The following is a 23,018-nucleotide window of genomic DNA, read 5'->3' as shown; positions in this document are numbered from 1 at the left end:
GGCTTAATCCTCAGAACCCCAGATTCTTTCCTGTGAAATAATAGAATTGAACAAGTAGACATTGTCTTAAGTTTTCCCAATGCCCACATTCGGCTCTCACATGACTCACACAGGGAGATACAGGCACATAACTATAAAAGCTAAAATAGAAAAAGATCTGACTGTTAGGGAAATAGGTTAAAAACAAAAGCAACCTGGGTTTAGGGAGATTAAAGTCCCAACAAGATGTCAAATTAAGAATTTTCCCCATTAAAACAAAGTGTAATGATATTAGATTAAGAGTTAAAAACTGTTGGACTGAAAAACTGAAAGAGTTGAATTGAAATGCAATGATAATTGTCCTAATTGACTCCTAAAATAACACAGTCATTTTAAAAGTAATGTGTAATTACTGAAAACTGCCTAATGGGGAGTTTATTAAAAGCAAGCAGCATAACAGTTGTGAACTACACCGCCATAACTCATTGCTTCCTGCTGTTTGCTTATTGGTTATATGGTTGCCTTGTCACTATGAATCCACCTCAATTCACATTTCTGCTTGTTTTTGATGTATTTCATGCTAGTTTTAAGTAGAATGCTCATTTTTACAGTCTGCTCAGTATTTGAATTTCCTTCTTGAAAACTGAATACTTCATACATTTACTATTTCTGTTTTGTTCCTAGCCACAGTCAGAGCGGAAGTGGAGGTAAGGCACAAGCTTTCTGTGTTTGCCCTTCTAGAACATAGTTGAGTTTGCTAATGACAAAGCCCTTTAGTGTGCTTTGCTCTGTAAGAAGAATTTCTGACACTTGTGTACATTAAATTAAGGACTTTGAATTCGTGGTGGTGATGATTTCCATAAGGACATTTCTGTACGAGTACACATGTTCCCCCAACCCTCACCTTTCCTCCTCCTCCCCCTCCCGTTAATTACCTTGCTCTCCTAGATAGTTTCTCTTCTGCTTTCTTGTCATATGTACACATATGATTTTATGTATCTGTATAGGAACCAGAAATGAAAGAATCAGTGAGCTCTTAAGGTGGAAAAAGAACTGGGACTCTATAACTCAGGTCTTAGCCCTGGTCACCAAGTGACGGTGACGCAGTCACTCCTGTCTTCCTAGTGTGACTCCACTCCCAGTGTGCCTGGCATAGTCTTGGCTTCTGCTGATAAACATCCTCCTTCACTTCCAGAACTTTCTTTGTCTAGGTGGCAAACTCTGTGGCTAAATTGATGATGCCTCCTAAAGAGTGCCTTGATTTTCCAGGTAGTAAAACAAAGAGCTCATATTCTCACCCTGAAAGTGATACTTCAAGGTCATTTTCCTGCACATAGAACACAGTCAGTAAAGGTTTGTTAAGTAAATACTTGTCTAATATCAAAGTTAGTAAGGGCACAGCATAAATAAATAAATAAATGAAAGTAAAGATTTCAGTTTAATATATATATATATATTTAAATGTGACTTTTCCTTTTGTAGTTTCTTTTAATTACTATTAGTGTTTACAGACTCATCTTTCATTCCATTTAATTTTCATAAACCAGTTTCTCTGTCTTTTGTTAAGTGTCTACTCACTTTAGCTGAGTTTTCTTACTGCCTCCTCACTTCTCTTTTACCATGATAAATATCTAATTCTACTTCCTATTCAGCTTACCTTTTCTCATATCAGTTCTCACCGATTTGTTTTACATCAAGTCCAGAGCGTCTGTCATCACTCATTTCTTTATTATGGCTTAATCCCTAAAATGCTTTAAAATGATCAATAAAGCAACTGATTTCTGAGCTACCTGTGTGATACTGGGAAATTCAAAGCCTTCTGCTGAAATGGCAAATACGAAAGAAAGGTGCACTCTGCAGTCAAATGGGGAGAAATAGTATCAAAATCAGAGTTACCTGATTGTGACCGAATTGCACAATTGACAGAAGGTTTCCTTCCTAATCCAAATGAAGGGATGTTCCCGCCACCACCAGATGATGACATTTATGATGGGATAGAAGAGGAAGATGCTGATGACAGGTAAGAATAACCACTGAGTAGTTTGTTTTGTTTTGTTGTACTTTATTACATGTATGTAAGTTTAGTTTTCATTTCCATACAGGATAAAAAGTAGAAAATATTGTTCTTATTCAGTCCTCTAATTGACAGTAAGGGTAGGTCAAGAAGATAATTGTATCACAGTGCAAATGAAATGGCGGATTGGAAAAAAATCAATTATGAAAAAAATTGAAAGGAAAAGGGAACAATTTTTAAAGTGTTGAGAATAATAATAGTTTATAAAAATACTTTGAGTTAATAAGTTGTCTTTCCATCTTAAAACAACATATTTAAGATCTAATATATATTTTCCTTTAATGATAGGTAATGCCACGTAGGCATCTTAAGCTTAATTCTAAGTGACCTGATCTAGCTTTATGTTTTAGGAACCTAGGTAAATCTTACTGAATAAGTAAAAAATGACCAGCCTAGTGAAAGCAATATGTACTTACCAGAGTTTATAGGCTTAACAGCACATTATTGGCTATGATGATCTACTTACTACCTGGTCAGCATAGGATAATTACTTAAACTCTAAATGTCCATACTATGTCTTCATGGTTTGCTGATTATTACGTTCTGATCAATGCCTGATACTCCAAAGATCCGTGCCGCAGGTTGAAGAGAAGACTAACACGTGGTCCTGGGGGATTTTGAAGATGTTAAAGGGGAAAGATGACAGAAAGAAAAGTATTCGAGAGAAACCTAAAGTGTCTGAGTCAGACAGTAATGAAGGTTCATCGTAAGAGTCGACTGACCACCTTCAGTGCACAATAACCACACTAATATTGGTTTAATTGAATGCTACTAATATTCTATAACAAAGAAGTGAATCCTGATGAACTCACACCACTTTACTGTTATTTTCCATTAATCATCTTACATTCATCTCATAGTGTGCATTAATTACATCAGAGGACCCCACTCGTGCCAAAATGATCATGTAATTCTAAGACACACTTTACTTTCTCTGCAAACTTGTATGAAGGTATACTCTCGTGTGCACATACACACACACACATGCACATATGCACACATTTACTCATACATACTAAAGCACACACAGCCATTCATGAACCTACACACCACTTAGTAGGATTTCTCTCATCTGTAAAGTCATCTAAAGCTTTGCTTTCTGATTGGAAGCCAACATTTCACTGCATGGTGTTTTATACTGACTACTCTTAAAACTCCATATTTTCTATTAAATTAATTTGTTAAACTATAGAACATAATTGAAATTTTTTCTGTGAATATAATAATTGAAAATTTTATAACTGTTCTATAATAGTAATTTATTAATTATATTAATTAATTATATGCCTATACAGATGTATTCTCAGTACCTCAAATTTATCTAAATAACGAGTACATAAAATTTCTCTCCCTATTCAGCCTCAAAACAGCCCCTTAGTATGAATTCCATGTGTATAAATTTGAAGGATATTAATCATGTTCTCTGGTAGAGAGGGGCTTTCTATTTTGCATTTTTAAAATGTCCATTACATTTAGCTGATGCTTTCAGACAGCATTCCTAGTTTTATCTTTTTTGTAAAGCACCAAATAGCAGTCAATAAATGGCGCACTTGCCATTCTGAGAACACATAGCAAGAAGTCTACTCTTGAACAACGTTACTCAAATAGAACCTTTACTTGGTCTAAATGAAGAGACTTTCCTGCCTTATTTTCATGCTACCAAATTTTGATTTGAGATTATTTAAGTGAATTTCCTGATATGGTACTTTAACTAGTCATTCCTGTGCTGTATGTGAATCTTTCAGAACTGCGCGCGCGTGTGTGTGTATGTGTGTATGTGTGTGTATATGTGTATATGTGTATATGTGTGTGTGTGTGTGTGTCTGTGTGAGCGCACTGTGTGTGTGTGTGCGTGCGTGTGCGTGTGTGTGTATGTATGTGTATATGTGTGTGTATATGTGTGCATGTGTGTGTGTGTCTGTGTGTGTCTGTGTGTGTGTGTGTGTGTGTGTGTGTGTGTGTGTGTGTAACATAGTTCAGAAAATAATAAAAGCAAATGTCCTTTTCTGCTACAACTAAATACCCCCTAATCTGGGCCCCCTCACCCTCCTGTCCACAAGCCCACCCTGTCTAGTTTTAGTGTTCATTCCTTTCTTATTCCTCATTCTCCACTGCGGCATAGATATGTACATGCCAGAGATACACGGCCGTATTCCAATGGCTGCTGCTGTTAATTTTGACTCTGTAATTTCAGTACTCGATACAAATAAACAATTTGGGCCACACCTATGGATACCCATGAGGCCACACATACTGAATGCATTTAACTTACTCTGCTGTGGTAACAATCCCAAACTTTAGAGCAAATCTGAAATATTGGTCTAATGATTGTGGATAAAATGACTGTCTTCACTCTTGACAATTTTTTGAACAGCAAAACTCGTCTCAACAAATTTTAAGTTGATGGCTAAAATCTAGTGGGAAGTGGAGGATAAGAAAGGCATAATGATCAGCAGATTAACCCACGTCATAGCTCTAGAATATTCCCTTCCACGCCCCGTCATGTAAAGAAATTAACTTCAAGGTTCATGTTACTCTGATTTTAACTGTATTCTCATTTTCTTTCAGTTTCCCTTCACCTCCTAAACAACTGGGTATGTACTAAAAACTAATTGTGTATTTTACAAGTTATTTCTTATACATTGGGTAGAGGGAAGCACTGAATGTCATCCCTGCACCTGACAGAAAAGAATAAATATGTCACATATGTCACACTGCACAAGCAGTTTCACCCTAGATGACTTCAGCTACCCAATAATAGACTAACAGAGCCATAAGATTACAAATAAAATCCATGCACTAGACACCTCTCTTTTGTTGTGATCAAACACCATGACATTCCTCCCAAGGGCAGCAGCAGTAGCCTACTCCTTGGTAACAATGTTGGTATTAGTTCCTTTTCTAACAATATGATACACCTGGATGAGGAAATGATGGCACAAGCAGGAGGCTGAGGGCTCACGCCTGAACCCCAAGCAAAAACAGAGAGCAAACTGGTAATGGTACATATCTTTACAATTCTCAAAGCCACCTCCAGTGACCAACATCAACAAGACCATACCAGCAAAGCCTGCCCAAACAACACTACCACCTGAGGACCAATTGTTAAATGCCTGAGACCATAGGGGACCTGCACTGATGGGCTCAAAAGTAGTCATCTGAAAGTCATTGTGACATAGGGATAAGTAAAAAGTGACAGGTACCAACGTTAGCCATGGTCCCACCCAAACTCAGTCCATGCTTGACATACAGGACTCATGTATAAAACTGTAAAAATAAGTAGAAGACACACAACCAGACACTTCCAGATATCATATATATATATATGTATATATATCATATATATATATATATATATATATATATATATATATATATATGGAGAGATACTGTAGTGGTTTATTCTTTGTACAATTTTAATCATCAATCATCGTTTTAAAGCCCTGCTGGGACAGATATTTTAACAAATTTTAATTTTTTTCTCTGAGTAAAATGCAATACTGTCTCCAAAAATATTGGAGGGCTTTTTAAAAGTTTATCTACTTAAATTTGTAAATTTTTAAAGAGTATGTCAGGCTGGAGATGTGGCTCAGTTTGCGGCACTGAGTTTGGTCCTCGAGGCTGCATAAACCAGGCATGGGGTCATCCTCATTCAGTCCAGCACACTAGTCATGGCTTTCGCTTTCTGACTCTCTCACTCTCTCACTCTCTCTTCTTGATGTTTAAAAACACGCCCTGTGTAGCTCTGGATGTCCTGGAACTCTCTCTGTAGACCAGGTTAGTCTTGAGCTCCCAGAGATCTGCCTGCCTCTCCCTCCAGAGTGCTGAGATTAAAGGTGTGTGCCACCACTGCTAAGCTCATGGCTACTTTTCTATCAATGCTTTTTTCCCATCACATGATGTATATTATTTAGAGAAATAAGATTTGCTTTTGAGGAGGCTAGAGAGATGGCTCACAGGTTAATTTACGCTGAAAGGCCCTGAGTTCAATTCCCAACAACCATATAATTTTTTAAAAATCAGAGAAAAAGAGAATTTTCCCTTGAAGGCAATACAATCATATTGTAGAGTATAAATGAAAATGGAACAAATCATTAAAAGAAGATGGTGGATAATAGATGATACCTAAGTGGATAGATGATAGATAGATAGATAGATAGATAGATAGATAGATAGATAGATAAAAGATATATGATAGGTAGATGATGGATGGATGAGAGAGAGAGAGAGAGAGAGAGAGAGAGAGAGAGAGAGAAAGAGAGAGAGAGAGGAGATGGATACAAACAGATATACTAACAGGAGGAATGTCCTAGGTCCTAGGTCTCTATATCATGTAAGGATTCCCTTTTACTTTTTACTGCCCATGCCCAAGAGCGTTGACTTCTTTGTTCACAGTTCTGAAGTCCCACCATTCACCTGTTGATTAAACTTTGGGACTTTTAGAGTCATAGCTCTATTCCAGGTTTTTTTCCCAAATAATGATAGATGTAATCATAGCCACTGGTTTCCATTGTTTCTTTGTTCATTTATTGATTATTTAAAGTTGAATACTCACATTCAGGAAGGTAAGAACTAACTTCCTTCCTTTCTTTCCTTCCTTCCTTCCTTTGAGAAGCAGACAATATCTTTAGTAGAAACGTATTCAGACCCTGAGAAACCTCATACTGCCTATGAAGCAGTCTTCAGTTCATAATGACATCACTGAATGTTTATATCAAAACATAAATGAGCAATGTTTCAATATTTGATATTCTGTCTCTTATTAGATGTGGGAGAAGAAGTTTATGACGATGTGGATACCTCAGACTTTCCTGCTCCACCTCCAGAGATAAGGTCATTAACATGCTTTCGTTACTGTGACGTATGGACAAGAACTGCTCTGCAACATTGAACTGGAGTGAAAATCCAGCATGATGTGTGTGGTGTGCAGTCAGGTGGCAGCGTGGTGTGTGTGGTGTGCAGTCACACAGCGGCGTGGTGTGTGTGGTGTGCAGTCAGGCGGGCTCTGCTGTCCTTTTCTAACGCTGTGCTTATTTCTCCCCACAGATCTCACCTAGCGCACAGCTAGGTTTGTAAATCAATTCTCCTAACCCTCTCTCCTCTCCCCCTGCCCATCCCTGGCCCTGGCCCCTGGTTCTGCCCCTTATTCATTAACTACCTCTGCTGTCTGCTGCTGACTCACCACTGTCCGCATTCACTAGTTTACTGGGAATATATACTTGAGATTCTGCTTACAAGTCTTTTCACTGATTCCTCTTTCTTTTCTTACCTTTCTCCCTAAGCCTTTTTCCCCCTGAATATCCTTCCTTTCTATCTCAGCCCTCAACTTTCTTCTTCCCTGTCTTTTACCAATGGTTTCTTTTGTGAAAAATAACAGCATTTGTTACTTAAAGAGGACTTTAATGCATGTTCTTTTTTTGTACACAAAAGCATTAGATTCTCAAAAGTTTTATGTCAGTTTCTTTTTTAAGTTAACTGTGAACAAGGATATCAGTTTATCTGAGGTTCATATTGACTTTAAGGTGAAGAGTAGTTCAGATCAGTTAGCTTTAAAGGCACACGTTTTGGGGCTGGAGAGATGGCTCAGAGGTTAAGAGCACTGACTGATCTTCCAGAGGTCCTGAGTTCAATTCCCAGCAACCACATGGTGGCTCACAACCATCTATAATGTGATCTGATGCCCTCTTGTGGCCTGTAGGTGTACATGTAGACCACTGTATCAATAATAAATAAATCTTAAAAAAAAAAAAAAAAGGAACACGTTTTGAAAATTCTTCTGGGGTAGAATGTAATGTGCTAGAAGACTTGCTCAGTTTTTGATACCTAAGTGAGATGACTTGCACACAAGAGCTTTAAAGCTCCGACAACGCACTTAAGAAACAGACGACTGAAAGACAGTAGAGTTGGTTAAAGGATGAAAATAGCATTAATGGATTGAGTCATGCCTGTTTAGTGATACTTAAGAGCACACGAGAGAAACAAGTATTTACTCTTCCCACATTAAGCCAATTTTACTGAGCTACAGACAGTATCGAGATCAAAGAAGCTGAAGGCAAAATATACCGATGTTCACCAATGACGGGCAAGTTCTACAAGCAAAACAAGAGAGCAAGATGAAAGGACGTTCCCCTCCCTTTTGGTTGTCTGTAAAAGGAAAATCTGCCCTAAGAGACACACTCATTTTAATATTCCTCGCCACCAGGACATTGTGCCTAACTCTCATGGGCTTTAATATATATTTCTGTTTTACATTGCTCTAGAAACACCCCAAATTCCACTGGCTGGCTCTCCAGAAGCCCAGACTCACATCCTGGCCCCCAGACTCACATCCTGGCCCTTTACTTGCAGCAAAATAGGTTCCAGCAGACTGAACCTGATTAGCTATGACCAGTGGTTTGTGGTTGGTTTTTTTTTTTTCCTTAGCCATTGCTTATTTTCAGAAATTGAAAAAATTCTAAGTTTTTCAACTATTTGGAAATAAGTTATTTTCAAAGACAGTTTGTGGAGCATTTTCAGCATGCATTCCTGCTCTCATCATCGTAGAGAGCTATTATGGGCCAACAATTTCACAATGCCCAGAGCAGGAAAGGCAGGAGGGCCTGAAAATAGATGCAGGGATAAAAATACAAAATAGAATCAAACATTTTCAAGAAGTCACTAGAAAAGTTTTTCTAGATAATCAAAGTGAAAATTAATATCAATGTTGAACTTTCACTATTTACAAATATTCTAGTGTTTTTCTTTTAAAACTCCCTTCTACAGGGATTCACAGTTTTTTCCTTGTCATCTGTGTTGGACTTTTATATTCTAATGAAATTATTGATAGCTAAATTTTATGTCATAAAACTCAGCTCTTTTTAAAAAAACATTTTTGAGCCTTTTTAATAATATTATCTTTGTTTCTCAATTTTCTAGAAAGAGCTAGAAAATATACAGGGTTCAAGTACAGGTTTAATCACATGAACTCACAGTTTACAGTCCTGTTTCATCTCGCTCAGCTCTGTTATTGGCTCAGTATAGACCTTCATTTAGAGTTCAACGCATGTGTATTATTTCATGAACCCCTTCTATATGTCAGAAAGCCATTATTGATTCCAATGATCAGTACTGAGTTAAACACAGCATTGAACAAAAACATCACATGTTGGGTACGGTGGTGCATGCCTTTAATCCCAGCACTTGGAAGGTAGAAGCAGATGGATCTCTAAGAGTTTGAGGCCACCCTGGTCTACTTTATGAGTTCCGTGTATATAGAGAGACCTTGTCACAAAAAGCAAACCACTGAAAAATTTAATGTTAATAATTAAGTCTTTATTATGATCTATTCTTTTCTATTTATCAACATGTTGGTTTACTTGTGTTCTGTCACCCTAGTCAAGGAATTAATGTTGGAAAGGCAAAAGCAGAAGAAAAAGATCCCAAAAAGCTAAAAAAGCAGGAAAAAGAAGAAAAAGAACTCAGAAAAAAATTTAAGGTGTGTAATATTTAATACTATTCAGAGGTCAAAATGCTGATGAAAAAATCCAAATATTCAAAATGACAAAATATACACTTTTAAAGTATGGTTAACAATATTATAGTTATCTGTCATAACTTTTCTTTGTTCCAGATCTGTTTTAAAATTAAATTTATTCCTATAATAAATTAAGCAAGCAATTATACATGCTTATATCCTCTACACTATGATGACCAGTTAGATTCTGATGCCCTTTGAACCTTGATAAGGTCACAATCTACAACTACTTGTTATGTGAGGTGGAGAGGTTTGAGTTGACTTAGCGACTGTCTTCATAGCTATGATACAGTAGCCTAGTACAAGCATCTTGAAGGATAGGGCATTTCTTTTGGTTCACAGTGCTAGGCTGCCATCCACCATGGAGAGCTCCCAGAGGCAGGAGCTTCCTGGTGCTGGCGACATCACCCCTGCTGTCATGAGGCAGAGAGAGACAAATGAAAGCACACCAGTGCTTAACTTGTTTTTTCTGTTTGACACAGTCCAGTGCTCCCTGTCCAGGGAACAGTCCCGCTTATAATTAGTACAGTTCTTCCTGTATTAATTAACAAATTTGAAAGAAGCCCCTCACAGGCACGTACAGAGCAAAAAACCTCAGAATGAATGTGTCAATAAATGAATTACTGTAATAATACATATCAGTGATTTGATTTTTTTTTTCAGTATGATGGCGAAATACGAGTCCTATATTCCACTAAAGCCGCATCCACCTTGACTTCTAAAAAGTGGGGAGCTAGAGATCTGCAGATAAAACCTGGGGAATTGCTTGAAGTCATACAAAGCACCGACGACACCAAAGTCCTCTGCAGGAATGAAGAAGGCAAATGTGAGTCACCGTGGACACCGCCCTGTGCCTTTAGCAGCCCTGTGGGCTTGTGAGTTGTAGGACATGTTAGAAACTGGAGACGCGACAATGCTGAAAGTGGTGGATTCTATTGTAATGCCTTTGGGGGATAATAACATAATTATGTCATTCCCCTGCCCATCTTTCCTGTCTCCAACGTGTGTGTGTGTGTGTGTGTGTGTGTGTGTGTGTGTGTGTGTGTGTGTGTAGATATAACCTGCTCAGTCTGTATAATGTTATGCCTATGTACGTGTTCAGGGCTGACAATTTGGTATTGTATAACCAACGGTGTGCTCTTCCCTGGCCAAGTCTGTTTCTCCAGCTCTTGGCATTTCTTCATCATTGTTTCAAAAGTGACAGTGGAGGTTGAGCGTGCTATCAGTGGCAGAACACAGACTTGAAAATGACAATGGGAATATTAACTTCTGGTACATTGTGATCAAGAATGTTACGTAAATTCCTTTCTTTTTGTTTGTTTTTGTTTTTTCGGGACAGGGTTTCTCTGTATAGCCCTAGCTGTCCTGTCCTCATATTTACAAAGATCCACCTGCCTCTGCCTCCTGAGTGCTGGGACTAAAGACATGCACAGCCATGCTGGGCTTGTACTTGTGATTTGTGAGCTCACCCATAATTACTTCAGTTCTAGATACTCTGAAAGTTTTTTCTCAACTGGATGAGGATGTAAATCCTTCCCGCCATAGGATGTATTCTGATTATCATATAGATTTTCTTTAGGTTGTGTTTTGTTTTACTTTGACTGCCTCATTTCAAAGGTGACTATAGAGTGACTAGACAATGATTCAGCAGTTAAGGGCTCTTGCTGCTCTTCGAGAGGACCCGCGTTTGGCTCCCAGCACCCATGTCAGGGAGCTCCCCAGCAACTGTAACCCTAGCTCCAGGGGATGCCGCATCCTCTTCTGGCCTCCAGAGGGATCAGCCCTCTTGTGCTCACAACCTCCCCCCCCCACACACACACACGTAGTTAAAAGTCAAACACACACACACACACACACACACGTAGTTAAAAGTCAAACAAAATAAATCTTAACTGAGAAGGCCAGAGGCGGCAGGCAGGAAAGTATTGTTCCTGACCCGTCAGTGCCTGGACAATTGAACTCTAATGCTGCTGTGACCGCTGTTAGTTACTGTCCCACCAAGTAGAGAAAATTGGCTATGAATTCAGTCAATTAAACAAAAGGCTAAAAATGCCTAGGTAGGTATGAAGGTAGTCAGGGTGGTGGGCAAGCTAACGGAGAGCTCTGGAAGCCAGAGAAAAGCCCTCTGTAAAGAAAACAAAATGGTCAGATATTAGCAGAAATTTGGATCAATGAGTACTCAAGTAGTTGGGGAGGGAGGGTCATAAAGAGTATTTGTGACTGACTTTCACAGTATTATTCCAGAATGACTGAATTCATGTGCCTATTTAATTTTACTTTTTGCCTTTTCAATGTTTTTGCTTTTCTTAATCTTTATGAAATTCCTTCCTTGTTTATTCCCCTCTTGACTTGGACCCTTGATCATTCTTGATTTTCTTAATGACTGATCTGTTCTCTGTACACTCACTAGTACAGAAAAATTGCTACAGAAAGTTAACTCTCCTGGTCCAGGTCACCACAAATGGCCTGACACATGGTTTCCATCTTTGCCACACCCTCGGCCGGTCCTCTCACTTCTCTGCTAAGCTATTAACCAAATATTTCCAAGAACATAGTCTCCAACTCAATTCTACAGAACTGTCTTCTTCTCTACTGTATTGCCTTCTCTTCTCTCTCTCTCTCTCCCTCCCTCTCTCCTATACCCTACTTTACTGTCTCAACTCTACTGTACTTAAGTAGCTTCTCTTTCATGTGTGTCCTCATGACTTGTCACTTTAGTCTGGGACTAAGGTGTGTCCTAAGGGCAAGTCTGTATTCTGCACAGAGGGATTAAAAGGTGTGTGGTCTGTCTGCATTCCAGCTGGATGGACCACACCGACCTGGAGGGCCTTTGGATGTGATCAGATAAGCCATGTTGCTGGATTAAAATTCCCCTACACTGACAGACTTTCAAATGTTTAAAATTGCTAGCTGATATTTGCATGTGTTCTACAATCTGACACACATAAACTAGGAGTTTTCCTATCTCCTGTCACTGGAGAAAACGATTAACTTTGAGCATGTAAATGACTGCTAGTGGTGGTTTAACCAGGCCTGCAAAATTTTATCATAACTGAGCTTTAAATTAAAAGCAATTTAATTTAAAAAGCAAATTACCTAAAAGCATGAGTGAATAATCATCTCTAATTTCCAAAAAGTTGGTTACATTTTTCCTTTCATGAACTTTATTTTTTTTGTAATCTTCCAGGGGATTTTTTAATGGAAATATTTAATGTTACAAAATTTCCAGTCTTTACGAACCATTTATAATTCTGTGTACCAATACTGCTAAGGCCTAGCAGCCATGAGTTCAATCCCTGGTACTCACATGGAGGAGGAGAAAGCAGATTTCTGCCCGTTGTCCTCCGACCTCGAAGCAATCATATTAAACAAAATGAATCTGCTTCCGGAAGACAAGAGCTGCATGTTTTCTCATATGTAGAACCTATATCTAACCATGTATGGGGGAGGGGGTCTAGGAAGAAGAACCTAAGAGGGGAAAAGCAGGCCTTAGAGGTGGGGAGAGGAACATAGAAACAGAGGAGGAACTGCTTGTGAGGAAGGCGGCAGGATCTGTGGAGAGAAGGGCAGGAGGTGCAGGGAGGCTGCCGGAGAAGAGAGTAAGTGAGACAAAAGTGTAAGGGCACCATGCATGAAAGTTCTATAATGAAATTACCTGTTATGCTGACTTTTAAAAATCAATTTAAAAAAAGAAATAGAGTGGTGAGAGATGCTAAGAGAAGAGGGAAATTAGTGTGGGTAATGGGGGTAGAAACATGGTCAAATTCCTCTATAAGAATATTCTATATAGATACAGTTATCCAATATTTTATCTTTTAAAAAGATTTTTGTATTGCAGTGTACGTGGCTATGTGGCTGTGTCATGTGTAGGTGTCTAGAGAGGCCAGCATAGGGCTTTAGAGGCCCTGGACCTGGAGTTACAGAGGGTTATAAGCTATTTGATAAGATGCTGGGCATCCAACTGTGGCTAGGGAGCCAGGGCTCTTAACCACTGAGTCATCTCCCCAGACCCTCAGTATATTATCTTACAATTACTCAGGTATGTCTATCTGTGAAACAGAAAGGTAGATATTTTGAAAAGCTGTATCCGTAATTGAAATGCATTTCCTTTTTCCTTTATAGATGGTTATGTCCTTCGGAGTTACCTGGCAGACAAGTAAGGCCATTTTCTTCTACTACTGTATCTGTTAAAAAGAATCTGACCATTTCCTTAAGTAAAAAGAACTGGTGTCATTTACATAATGCAATTTATTGGACTATCATAATATGCTGAAGACAATATATTTTACCCATATCAATATAATAGTGCCAATAGCAAAGCTAGAAGTGCTAGTCTGAATTAGGGAGGAAGCCTGGCTCACTCATGGCAAATAGCCTTACATACTCATTGAGTGGTCTGCTCAGCAAATACTGAAGACACACAGGGCAAAGCCACCACCCTTTTCACTCAAAATTGTTTGCATTTTGCTCATTAATTATTGTAGTGTTTGACCTGGACTAACTAGAGCCAACTAGTGTCTGAGTGGTAGATACTAATATCACCAGTTACTAGCTCATAGTCTACCCCCTAACTGAAGATTCTTCTACACTCTCCCCAGGCACAATACTCTATTATGTTGCCCTTACTAAAATCATGTACCCTTTAAAAAGATAGTAATCAATGACTCTTGTATTCTTATGAATAAGACCCTTACACCATCTGTCACAGCCTGGTACTTAAGCCCTTGGACTCCTCCAAAATACTTTAAGATTTTACTCCAAGAAACTCAGAGCAGAAAATTAACTCCACTATCTGGTTGAGTCTCACAATAATAGAGACATTTGTAAAACTGACATAATGAAAGAACCGAGGATTTGCAAACGGTTGACCAGTACAACAGATCTGAATAGGAGCATGCATATTAAGAGTCCTGTCAGCAAACCAGTAGAAAGCAGACAGAAAAACAATGCTAACAGCTTTGTCCTCTTCAGCATATGTGTTACAGTGGTGGGCACAGGACTTCTGGTAGGCTTTGTTCTAAGAAAGATGCAAATTGTATGCAAAGAGTGTGTTGCAGATAGGAACACATCTTCATCTGTGGTGCTTGTGGGATGGTTGGGAGAAAATGGAGAAAGGCCATTAAGTGACTGGTGCTTCGCTACCTATTAAAAAGTGAGCACAGATAAACATTTATAGAATAAGTAACAGGTAGATCTGTCCTCTTTGCATTCACATCAAATTTCCATTAGCCAAACTCTCCCTCCTTCTCAGAGAAGGATCCAAAGAGAAGACACAGGGAGCTCACAGCATCTGCCACAGTTGACAGCAATGAGGGGCCTGCGGCGGCAGCTGCTGCTGCGATAAAGCCATACATAGGGGCAGGAACCAGGACTGTGTCTACCCTAAGTGACACAGCTACCTCCCAGCCTTGACTCTCAGTACTGGATCCTCCATTTCAAGGCTGTGTTTAGCATATTTATAATATATTATTTCATTGCTTAAAGATCACTCATTAGACTGTATACTTTTACAATCAAAGCTTACACTTGACTCACATTTATAAGTCTCCCAGTGCGTGAGGGTGACTCAGTGTTTGCTAATAGAACATGTCATGAAGATTCAGGACAAAGCAAAACCTGAAAACATGTAAAAGTAGCCAAAATTACTGTGGTGGATGTGCTGCTCCCAGGAGGTAATATAAAAAATTATATAATGACTATATATTCCATGATCAGTATTTAAATATTTTAAACTTGATATGTGTATATTGTAACTAAGACACACAGAAACGATATGGCTGTTTTCTATGCCAAATCTTATGTTTCATTTCTTTAAAATTTGGAACATTTAAAAATGAGACTTACCTTCACTTATCAGTAAAGTGGGACGGAGGGGAGGACATCCTATTGGGAGTCTAGGTGAGAGAAGCATGGGAGAATGGGGAAATAGAAGGATCCAGAGGGTCCTAGAAACCTACAAGAAGAACGTTATGATGGGCGAATCTGGGCCCAAGGGTCCTGCTCAAACTATGGCACCACCCAAGGACAATACGTGCAGTAAACTTCGAACCCCTACCCAGATCTAGCCGATGGACAGGACATTCTTCACATTTGAGTGGAGAGTGGTGTCTGACTGTCACATGAACTCTGGTGCCCCATATTTGACCACATCCTCTGGATGGGGAGACCTGGTGGCACTCAGAGGAAGGATAGCAGGCTACCAAAAAGAGACTTGATACCCTATGAGCAAATACAGGGGGAGGAGGTCCTCCTCAGGCACAGTCACAGGGGAGGGGAGTAAGGGGAAAATGGGAGGGAGGGAGGGAGGGAGGGAGGGAGGGAGGGAGGGAGGAATGGGAGGATACAAGGGGTGGGATAACAATTGAGATGTAATATGAATAAATTAATAAAATGTATTTTAAAAATAAAATAAAAAGGAGACTTACAAAAAATTGGAACATTTGAAACTCAAGTAAAGGTATGAATCTAGTACCAATAGCTGTTAAAATTCATTGCACTTTTGGGTTGAGGCCCCTGGAGGAGAGCCGCTCCTTGGCAACTCAGTTTATTCAGTTCTGCACTCAGTTCTTTTCTGCTCCTGTCTTGCTTTGTTAGTTTTTGCTTGCCCCTCCCCCACAACAAGATTTCTCTGTGTAGCCTTGCCTGTCCTGGAGCTCTCTCTATAGACCAAGCTGGCATCGAACTCATAGAGATCTGCCTGCCTTAGCTTGAGGCGTGCTGGGATTAAAGGCATGCACCAACACTGCCAGCCTGTACCCAGTTCTTAGCGTGTTCAGATGTCCTGTGCCCATGGCAACGTTCACAGCGGAGCATGGTCTGTCTGTGTCCTCCGGGCATGGGCTTGCTATTCTGTTTAGAGAATGGACAGGGCTCGACAAAGCCAGAGGAGGAAGATGCAGAGATAAATGTAAAATCTGTGTCCACTTACACATACGCTTGGACAGCCTCACTGTGAACCTCTAAATGTTTCTGATATATGGCAATCATGTTAGAGTTGGCTTCTTTTATATATTAATGTTGGGAAGATGTTTTTGATAAAATAAAATTTGTTTTCTGTGTTTACAGTGATGGAGAAATCTATGATGACATCGCTGACGGTAAGTCTCACGCAGCACCCACCACAGCAACAGTGAGGTCAGGCTTGAGGGTTTAATTAGGGCAGTCAGATCGGATCAGAATTTGAGTTTCCTCGTGACGCACACCTTTAATCCCAGCATTCGGGAGGCAGAGACAGGTGGATCACTGTGAATTCGAGGCCAGCCTGGTCTACAAAGCGAGTCCAGGACAACTAAGGCTACACAGAGAAACCCTGTGTCAGAAAAAAAATGTGAAGAAAAGTAGTGATCTGGTATCATAGGGAGAGAGAGGATCATCTTAAGAAAAGAAAAGAAAAGCTCCTTTACTCTCCGGAATAAGAAGATATAAGATAGCCATGGTGGTTCAGGTCAGGAATCCTAGCACTTAGATGGTGGAGGCAGGAGGATCAGAAGTTCAAGACCAGCCTTCACGACACAGTGAAAACGAGGGTCAAGCCTAGGCTACATGAGACCCTGTGTCAAACAACAACAGAATGGGGAAGAGGTGGAAGAAGTGGGAAGGAGTGGATGGTAAAATTTGTATTATAACACAGAGTTAAAAGGTTTTGCTTTTTATCACTGAGAAATGCATTCTTGGTCAATAAATAGAAACTTGTTTTACAACTAGCTTTATACTGCAGCAACTGAAATACCAAGAAGTTGGCAATAGATTACTTTTTGCAACCTCTAAAATATGAAATTAGCAAATCCTAAATGAACAAATAAATACTTGAAATATAACAAATGTAAAAGTTGACAAATGCAGAAATGTGAGACTAACAATCTTTGGTCAATTAACAAGTACATTATTTTATAACTAATAACACTAAAAGAATCAGCAGGCATTTCTAAATGATGATTTAAAGCATTAACATCAGCAAAATGCGCACAGTTGTCATCACGCTGCCCTTTGGCCTGAGTGTGGTGTATGTGTGTGTATGTGTGTGTGTGTGTTGTTGTTGTTGTTTTGTTTTGTTTAAGACAGGCTCTCACTATATAACTTCTGCTGGCCTGAAACTTACTATCTAGACCAGGCTGGCCTTGAACTCACAGAGATCCACCTGCCTCTGCTTCTCAAGTGCTGGGGATTAAAGGCGTGTGTCACCACATCTGGCTCTATCCAGGTTTTGGTTGTTTGTTTTTCATCAGTTCTGAGATCAAGCCTATTTCCTTTGCTTACAAGGGAGCTCTTTATTGATTGAGTAAAACCCCGCCCCTTTAGTCTTTTAAGCTTGTGATACTTGTGGATGCTTAGCTAATCTCATTTCCAAAGGGTGATGTAATGCTAGAATAACTAATCTCTAGTCTTACTTGATGGAGAATAAATCTGGCCAGGAATGTTCTGAAACTAGATTATCACCAAAGGTGTCTTAGCTAGGGACACTATTGCTGTGATAAAATGCCATGACTGAGAGCATGTTGGGAAATAAAGGGTTTATTTCTATTATACGTTCACATCACTCTTCATCATCAAAGGAAGTGAGCACAGGATCTCCACCAGGGCAGGATCCTGGAGGCAGGAGCTGGTGCCAAGGCCATGGAGGGTGCTGCTTAAGGCCTTGCTCCTGGAGGCTTGTTTAGTCAGCTTCCTTATAAAAACCTAGGATCATCAGCCTAGGGATGACACCACCCACAATGGGCTGGGCCCTCCCATGCCAACCACTAATTAAGAAAATGCCCTACAGGCTTGCCTACAGCCCAATCTTACAGAGACATTTTCTCAGATGAAGTCCCCTCTCCGCCTCTCAGATGATTCTAGCTTGTGTCAAGTTGACATAAAACTAGCAAGTAAAGAAGAAAAAATGCATGGCATTTCACTTAGCTAATTTTTTTAAAATATAAAACAAGCCAGTTTTACTTTTCTTTTCATCTAATTTGGAGAGATTGAATGATATAGATCTCTAATTTAAAACACTGCAAATGGGTTGTATATAATTCATATTTAAATATTTAAACCCAGCACTTAGGACATGGAAGCAGGCGGCTCGGGAGTTGGAAGTCCTATCCAATGACCTATTGAGTTTTTGAGCAGCCTTGGGCTTCATGAGGACCTGTGTCCAAAACTAATAGGGATTAGAGGAATGGCTGAGTACATGAAGCATCTGTTGCAATCAGGAGGCGCTGAGTTTGGTTACTGAAGCACACAAGAAAATAACAGGCACAGTGGCAAGTGCTTTTAATCCCAGTCCTGGGGGAGGAAGAGACAGGGAGATCCCCCGGCTCCCTCTAACTGATGAGATTGAAACCAACCAGAGATCCTGTCTCAGAGGAAGTGCATGGTCCTTGAAGATGTCCTTAGAGGTTGTCCCACACACACATGTGCGTATCACCTGCACAGACGTGAACAGACATACGAAATGCACACATAAAAATTAACGAGGGAAGCCAGGCACGGTGGCACAGGCCTGTAATCACAACTCAGGGAGGCAGAGGCAGGCAGATCGCTGTGAGTTCATGGGAAGCCTAGGCTACAGAGTGAGTCCTGGGCAGCCAAGGCTACACAGAGAAACCCTGTCTCAAAAACAAACAAACAAACAAACAAAAAGTAACAACAGCAAAATGAATGTGTCAATTAGTTGAAATTGTATTCTTTTTCCTTTCAGGTTGCATCTATGACAATGACTAGCCTCAGCTCTGTTCATTCTGCAGTGTGTGGTAGCAGCCAGCATGAGTTTCCCCTTGGGCACCATAAAGGAAAAAAAATGAATGTACAAGATAAATGAATCTCTTTATAAAGTTTTGAATTTTTTTTTTAACTTGGAACTCTGTTTAATATGTCAGGAGATCGGTAGTGAGATGTAAGAGTTACTAAGTATCTCCTTTTTTTTTCTTTCTTTCTTCCTGTTTTGTTTTGTTTTGTTTTTAAGCAGGGGGGGTGGGTCTCTCATTCTGTAGTCCACGCCACCTTCCATCTTCCTGCCTCAGCCTCAAAAGTGCTGTGAGGACAGATGTGACCCACCACACCTGCCCTGAGGCTCCCACTTTGCTTCAGCTATGCTTACAAAGGCACTTTTCTTAGACCACCAGTAGGGAGTCCCCTCTACCATACAATCCTTAAAGAAACAAAGATAAAAGAAAGGCATCCCAGAGGAGGAAGAAAAAGGAATATAGAGAAGGAAATTTTAATTCCATGAGAAGACAACCTATTGCTTGTCGTCACCCGTTCAAATTACCTACTCCAAACAAGGCAGAGCTGGCTCCTCTAGTTCCTGGAGAACTAGGTTAGCAGCACAATGTCTGTGTCACATCAGTCCGTCTTTGTTCACTGTGAAATCATGTTGATTACTCGCTAAGCATGCTTTTACAGCCTGCATGCACATCTATGAGTAACCTGCGTATGAGAGTCTAGAGTCTTATTTTTTTGTGGACCCATACACACATGGTTGGGTTCTGCGCTCTGTTGAAATACCATCATTAGCCAGAGAAATGGAAGGGAGGCTTCCTGACGATTGTGAGCACTGCAAGGAAGACCCTTGAAACTCGCCCTCCTTCTCCAGTGACACCTTCCTGTGAAGTCTCTTGGAAGGAGGTTTAGGTTTTGTTGTCATTTGCTTCTGGAGAGCTTGGTGATGTTTATAACCACTGTACTAGAAAGTTGTTCAGCCGAAGGAAGATGAGGCAATAAGCCCCAGGGCTGGGGTGCTCACCTTTGAGACAAACTCCTCACCTCCTCCTCCAGACGGGCTTTTGTATGCTAAGAACACTAAGTACCATGCTCTAAAACACAACACCTTTACATCCAAGAAGAGAGCAGACTGGGGAATGGGTTTTGAAATTCCTAAATCCTAATGCTGGCTCTAGTATTGACCATGATGCAACGTTCACCTTGGCAACGTTCACTACCCTCCCAGGGATCTTATAGGCTAGGAGCCAATTAAATTTATACCAACATTTTCCATGACCAATTATTTCAAGCTTTTATAGTTCCCCCAATCTCAGAGGCACACTTCAGAAGGTTTTTTTTTCCTATTTTAAATCAATGGTTAAATAATGATTAATATATTAAATCTGTAAATTGCAAAGATCCATTGGAGTTTCTGTAGAGTGGCCCTGTTGATTTTTTTTAAGTCAAAAATTGTATGGAATGGAGAGAGAACTCAGATGGGAAAGTGTTTTGCATGGCAAGCTGAAAGAGTGAATTCAGTCAACAAACTCTAGCTGAGAACCATGTATGGGGACCAGTATTTGCAGTTTCCTGTGCAGGGGAGGCACAGATAGGAGGATCCTTGGGGCTCACTGGTCAGCCTGACTGTCCTACTTGGTGAGTCTACACCAATGAGTGACTTGTGTCCAAGGGGATGACAGAAACTGAGCAACAACAGCCAAGGCATCCTTTGGACTCCACACATATATGCCCTCTCATACATAGGAACAGGTACACACAGATTGAAAAATCTGTAAGATAGATCAAAGCCTTCAAAAAATGGTGTCTATTAAGTGTTTTGGTTTGGCTTTTTGAGACAGGATTTTTCTGTGTGTAGCCCTGACTGACCTGGAACTCACTGCTCTTGACAGCATAGAGATCCACTTGCCTCTGCCTCCCCTGGAGTGCTGGCATTAAAGGCGTGCACCGCCACCACCACCCAGCCAAGTGTTTGGAAATTTTAAGAATGTCAGCAGCTTCTGCAGCTCATTTCTAGGACACAGGGCTCTGAGTCTTCTGGTTGGAAATTGCTCGTCACAAATAGGCACAGATTAGGAAGTAGTCCGGTAGCATTACCAGCATGTACCCTTGTGATGACTTCTGTTATCACTAGATAAGACCTGCATGCTCAGAAGTGGCTGCCTGTTAACATTGGCATCAAATATAAATTATATGCTGCCTGCATGTCCAGTCATCTTCCCTGATTAAGATTTGCACAAATTCAATGCAAATGTCAGGTTTTAGACAAATTAGATCAAGAGAACATTTCAATTTTGATTTATATTCAAAGAAATGGACAGATTTGTGTAATAATTATTTAATATATATTTGAGGTGTTAACTTTAATATATAAATGTGATTTCATTGTGGATTGGGTGTGAAATTTTGTCATGTGAGAAGAGCTGCCAATAAAGTACCTTTTTATCGAGTGACCCTGCCTCCCGCTGCCTGGCCGAGTTCCTCTCTCTTGACTTGATTCTGTGTCTACAGAAGGGGCCTGTCTGCACCGTCCTCCCACATCTCACTCAGCTTCCTGGTCATAACCGCCCTCCCCTGCCGCTGCTCGATACATTGCTTCCTGTTTTGTCTTAGAAATAGATAACTCCGTACAATCCTCTTCCACTCCCTAAACTTAACCCATGTTCAGACTGCTCAGAAGGGAAGTCATCACAGCCCCAGGGATCCCATTTCCTCCCGACTTCCCGCCAGCCTTCTTCCTACACACTCCGTTTGTTCTCTTTGTTCTCCTTCCACCTGCTCCCCCATCCCACCATCTGCTCTCCCTCCTCCCCCTCCTCCTCTACCACATCTCTCTTTTTCTCCCTCCCTTCCATCCCTTCCTATCTTTAATTTCTGCTGTTGTGGGTTGTTTCCTCTGTACATTTAAAATATACTAAAATATTTCTGAAATTTCAACTTGAACACAAACACCTCTTCACCTACAGCCCGTTTCAACATTCCTCTTCTCATTCCACTGTCTTAAAATGGTGGCGTTCATATGCCAGCTGTTACAACATGCCTCAGATTCCTCCAATTGTGCAGAATTTGATGAAACAAAGGCTCCCGCTGCTGCGCACTGGAAAACATCACTGGGTCAACTAAACGGTGTCTAGCATCACCTAGGATAGGAGACACACTGCTGGGTGTTTCTATAATGGTGGAAAAGAGGAGAAAAGACATGTCCTGAATGGGCAACACTCTCCCTGAGATCTCAGACTGAACAAAAGGAAAAAACAAACTGAGCATTCGTCTGTCTCTGCTTCCTGGCTGTGGACACAGTGATGCCAGACACTTCACCCTTTTGCTACCGTGCCTTTCCCACATGGTGGGTGCTAACTGCCTAAGTCGGTGTCCTATTGCTGCGAAGAGACAGCATGACCAGGGACACTCTTACAAAGGAAAACATTCTACTGGGGCTGGCTTACATACAGGTCAGAGGCTTAGTCCCCTGTTGTCATGGTGGGAAGCATAGTGGTGCGCACACACACGCACAGAAGTAGCTGAGAGTTCTATCTCTGGATCCACAGGCTGGAGGGGGAGAGAGAGAGAAAGAGAGAGACAGACAGACAGACACAGAGACAGAGACAGAGACAGAGACAGAGACAGAGAGACAGAGAGATACTGAGCCAAGAGGCTTGGGCATTTGAAATCCCAAAGTCCACCCCACTGATACACTTGTCCCTAAAAAGTGCCATTTCCTATAAACCTGTGGGGGCCAATCTTATTCAAACC

At 40.5% G+C, this 23,018-nt stretch overlaps 1 protein-coding gene across 6 annotated transcripts in view; it reads left to right on the top strand.

Annotated features, from left to right (window-relative positions):
• FYB1 (FYN binding protein 1) overlaps positions 1–19,398 on the top strand; it is a 132,010-nt gene extending 112,612 nt beyond the window's left edge. For 3 of the 6 annotated variants that reach the window (XM_084782900.1, XM_084782902.1, XM_084782903.1), the window contains exons 10-19: positions 664–686; positions 1,906–1,999; positions 2,622–2,759; positions 4,622–4,647; positions 6,820–6,886; positions 9,428–9,527; positions 10,230–10,392; positions 13,689–13,722; positions 16,632–16,663; positions 19,246–19,398. In XM_084782900.1, coding sequence (XP_084639026.1) covers positions 664–686; positions 1,906–1,999; positions 2,622–2,759; positions 4,622–4,647; positions 6,820–6,886; positions 9,428–9,527; positions 10,230–10,392; positions 13,689–13,722; positions 16,632–16,663; positions 19,246–19,268 — 700 coding nt within the window. In that variant the 3' untranslated portion in view covers positions 19,269–19,398. The remainder of the gene's footprint in view (positions 1–663; positions 687–1,905; positions 2,000–2,621; positions 2,760–4,621; positions 4,648–6,819; positions 6,887–9,427; positions 9,528–10,229; positions 10,393–13,688; positions 13,723–16,631; positions 16,664–19,245) is intronic. The other 3 variants (XM_084782901.1, XM_084782905.1, XM_084782904.1) reach the window with 3 other exon arrangements.
• Positions 19,399–23,018: the final 3,620 nt, after the last annotated feature.

This window comes from Acomys minous, assembly GCF_964271855.1.
Source record: "Acomys minous genome assembly, chromosome: 5".
Taxonomy (NCBI): domain Eukaryota; kingdom Metazoa; phylum Chordata; class Mammalia; order Rodentia; family Muridae; genus Acomys; species Acomys minous.
This window is presented reverse-complemented; position numbering and strand designations above follow the sequence as displayed.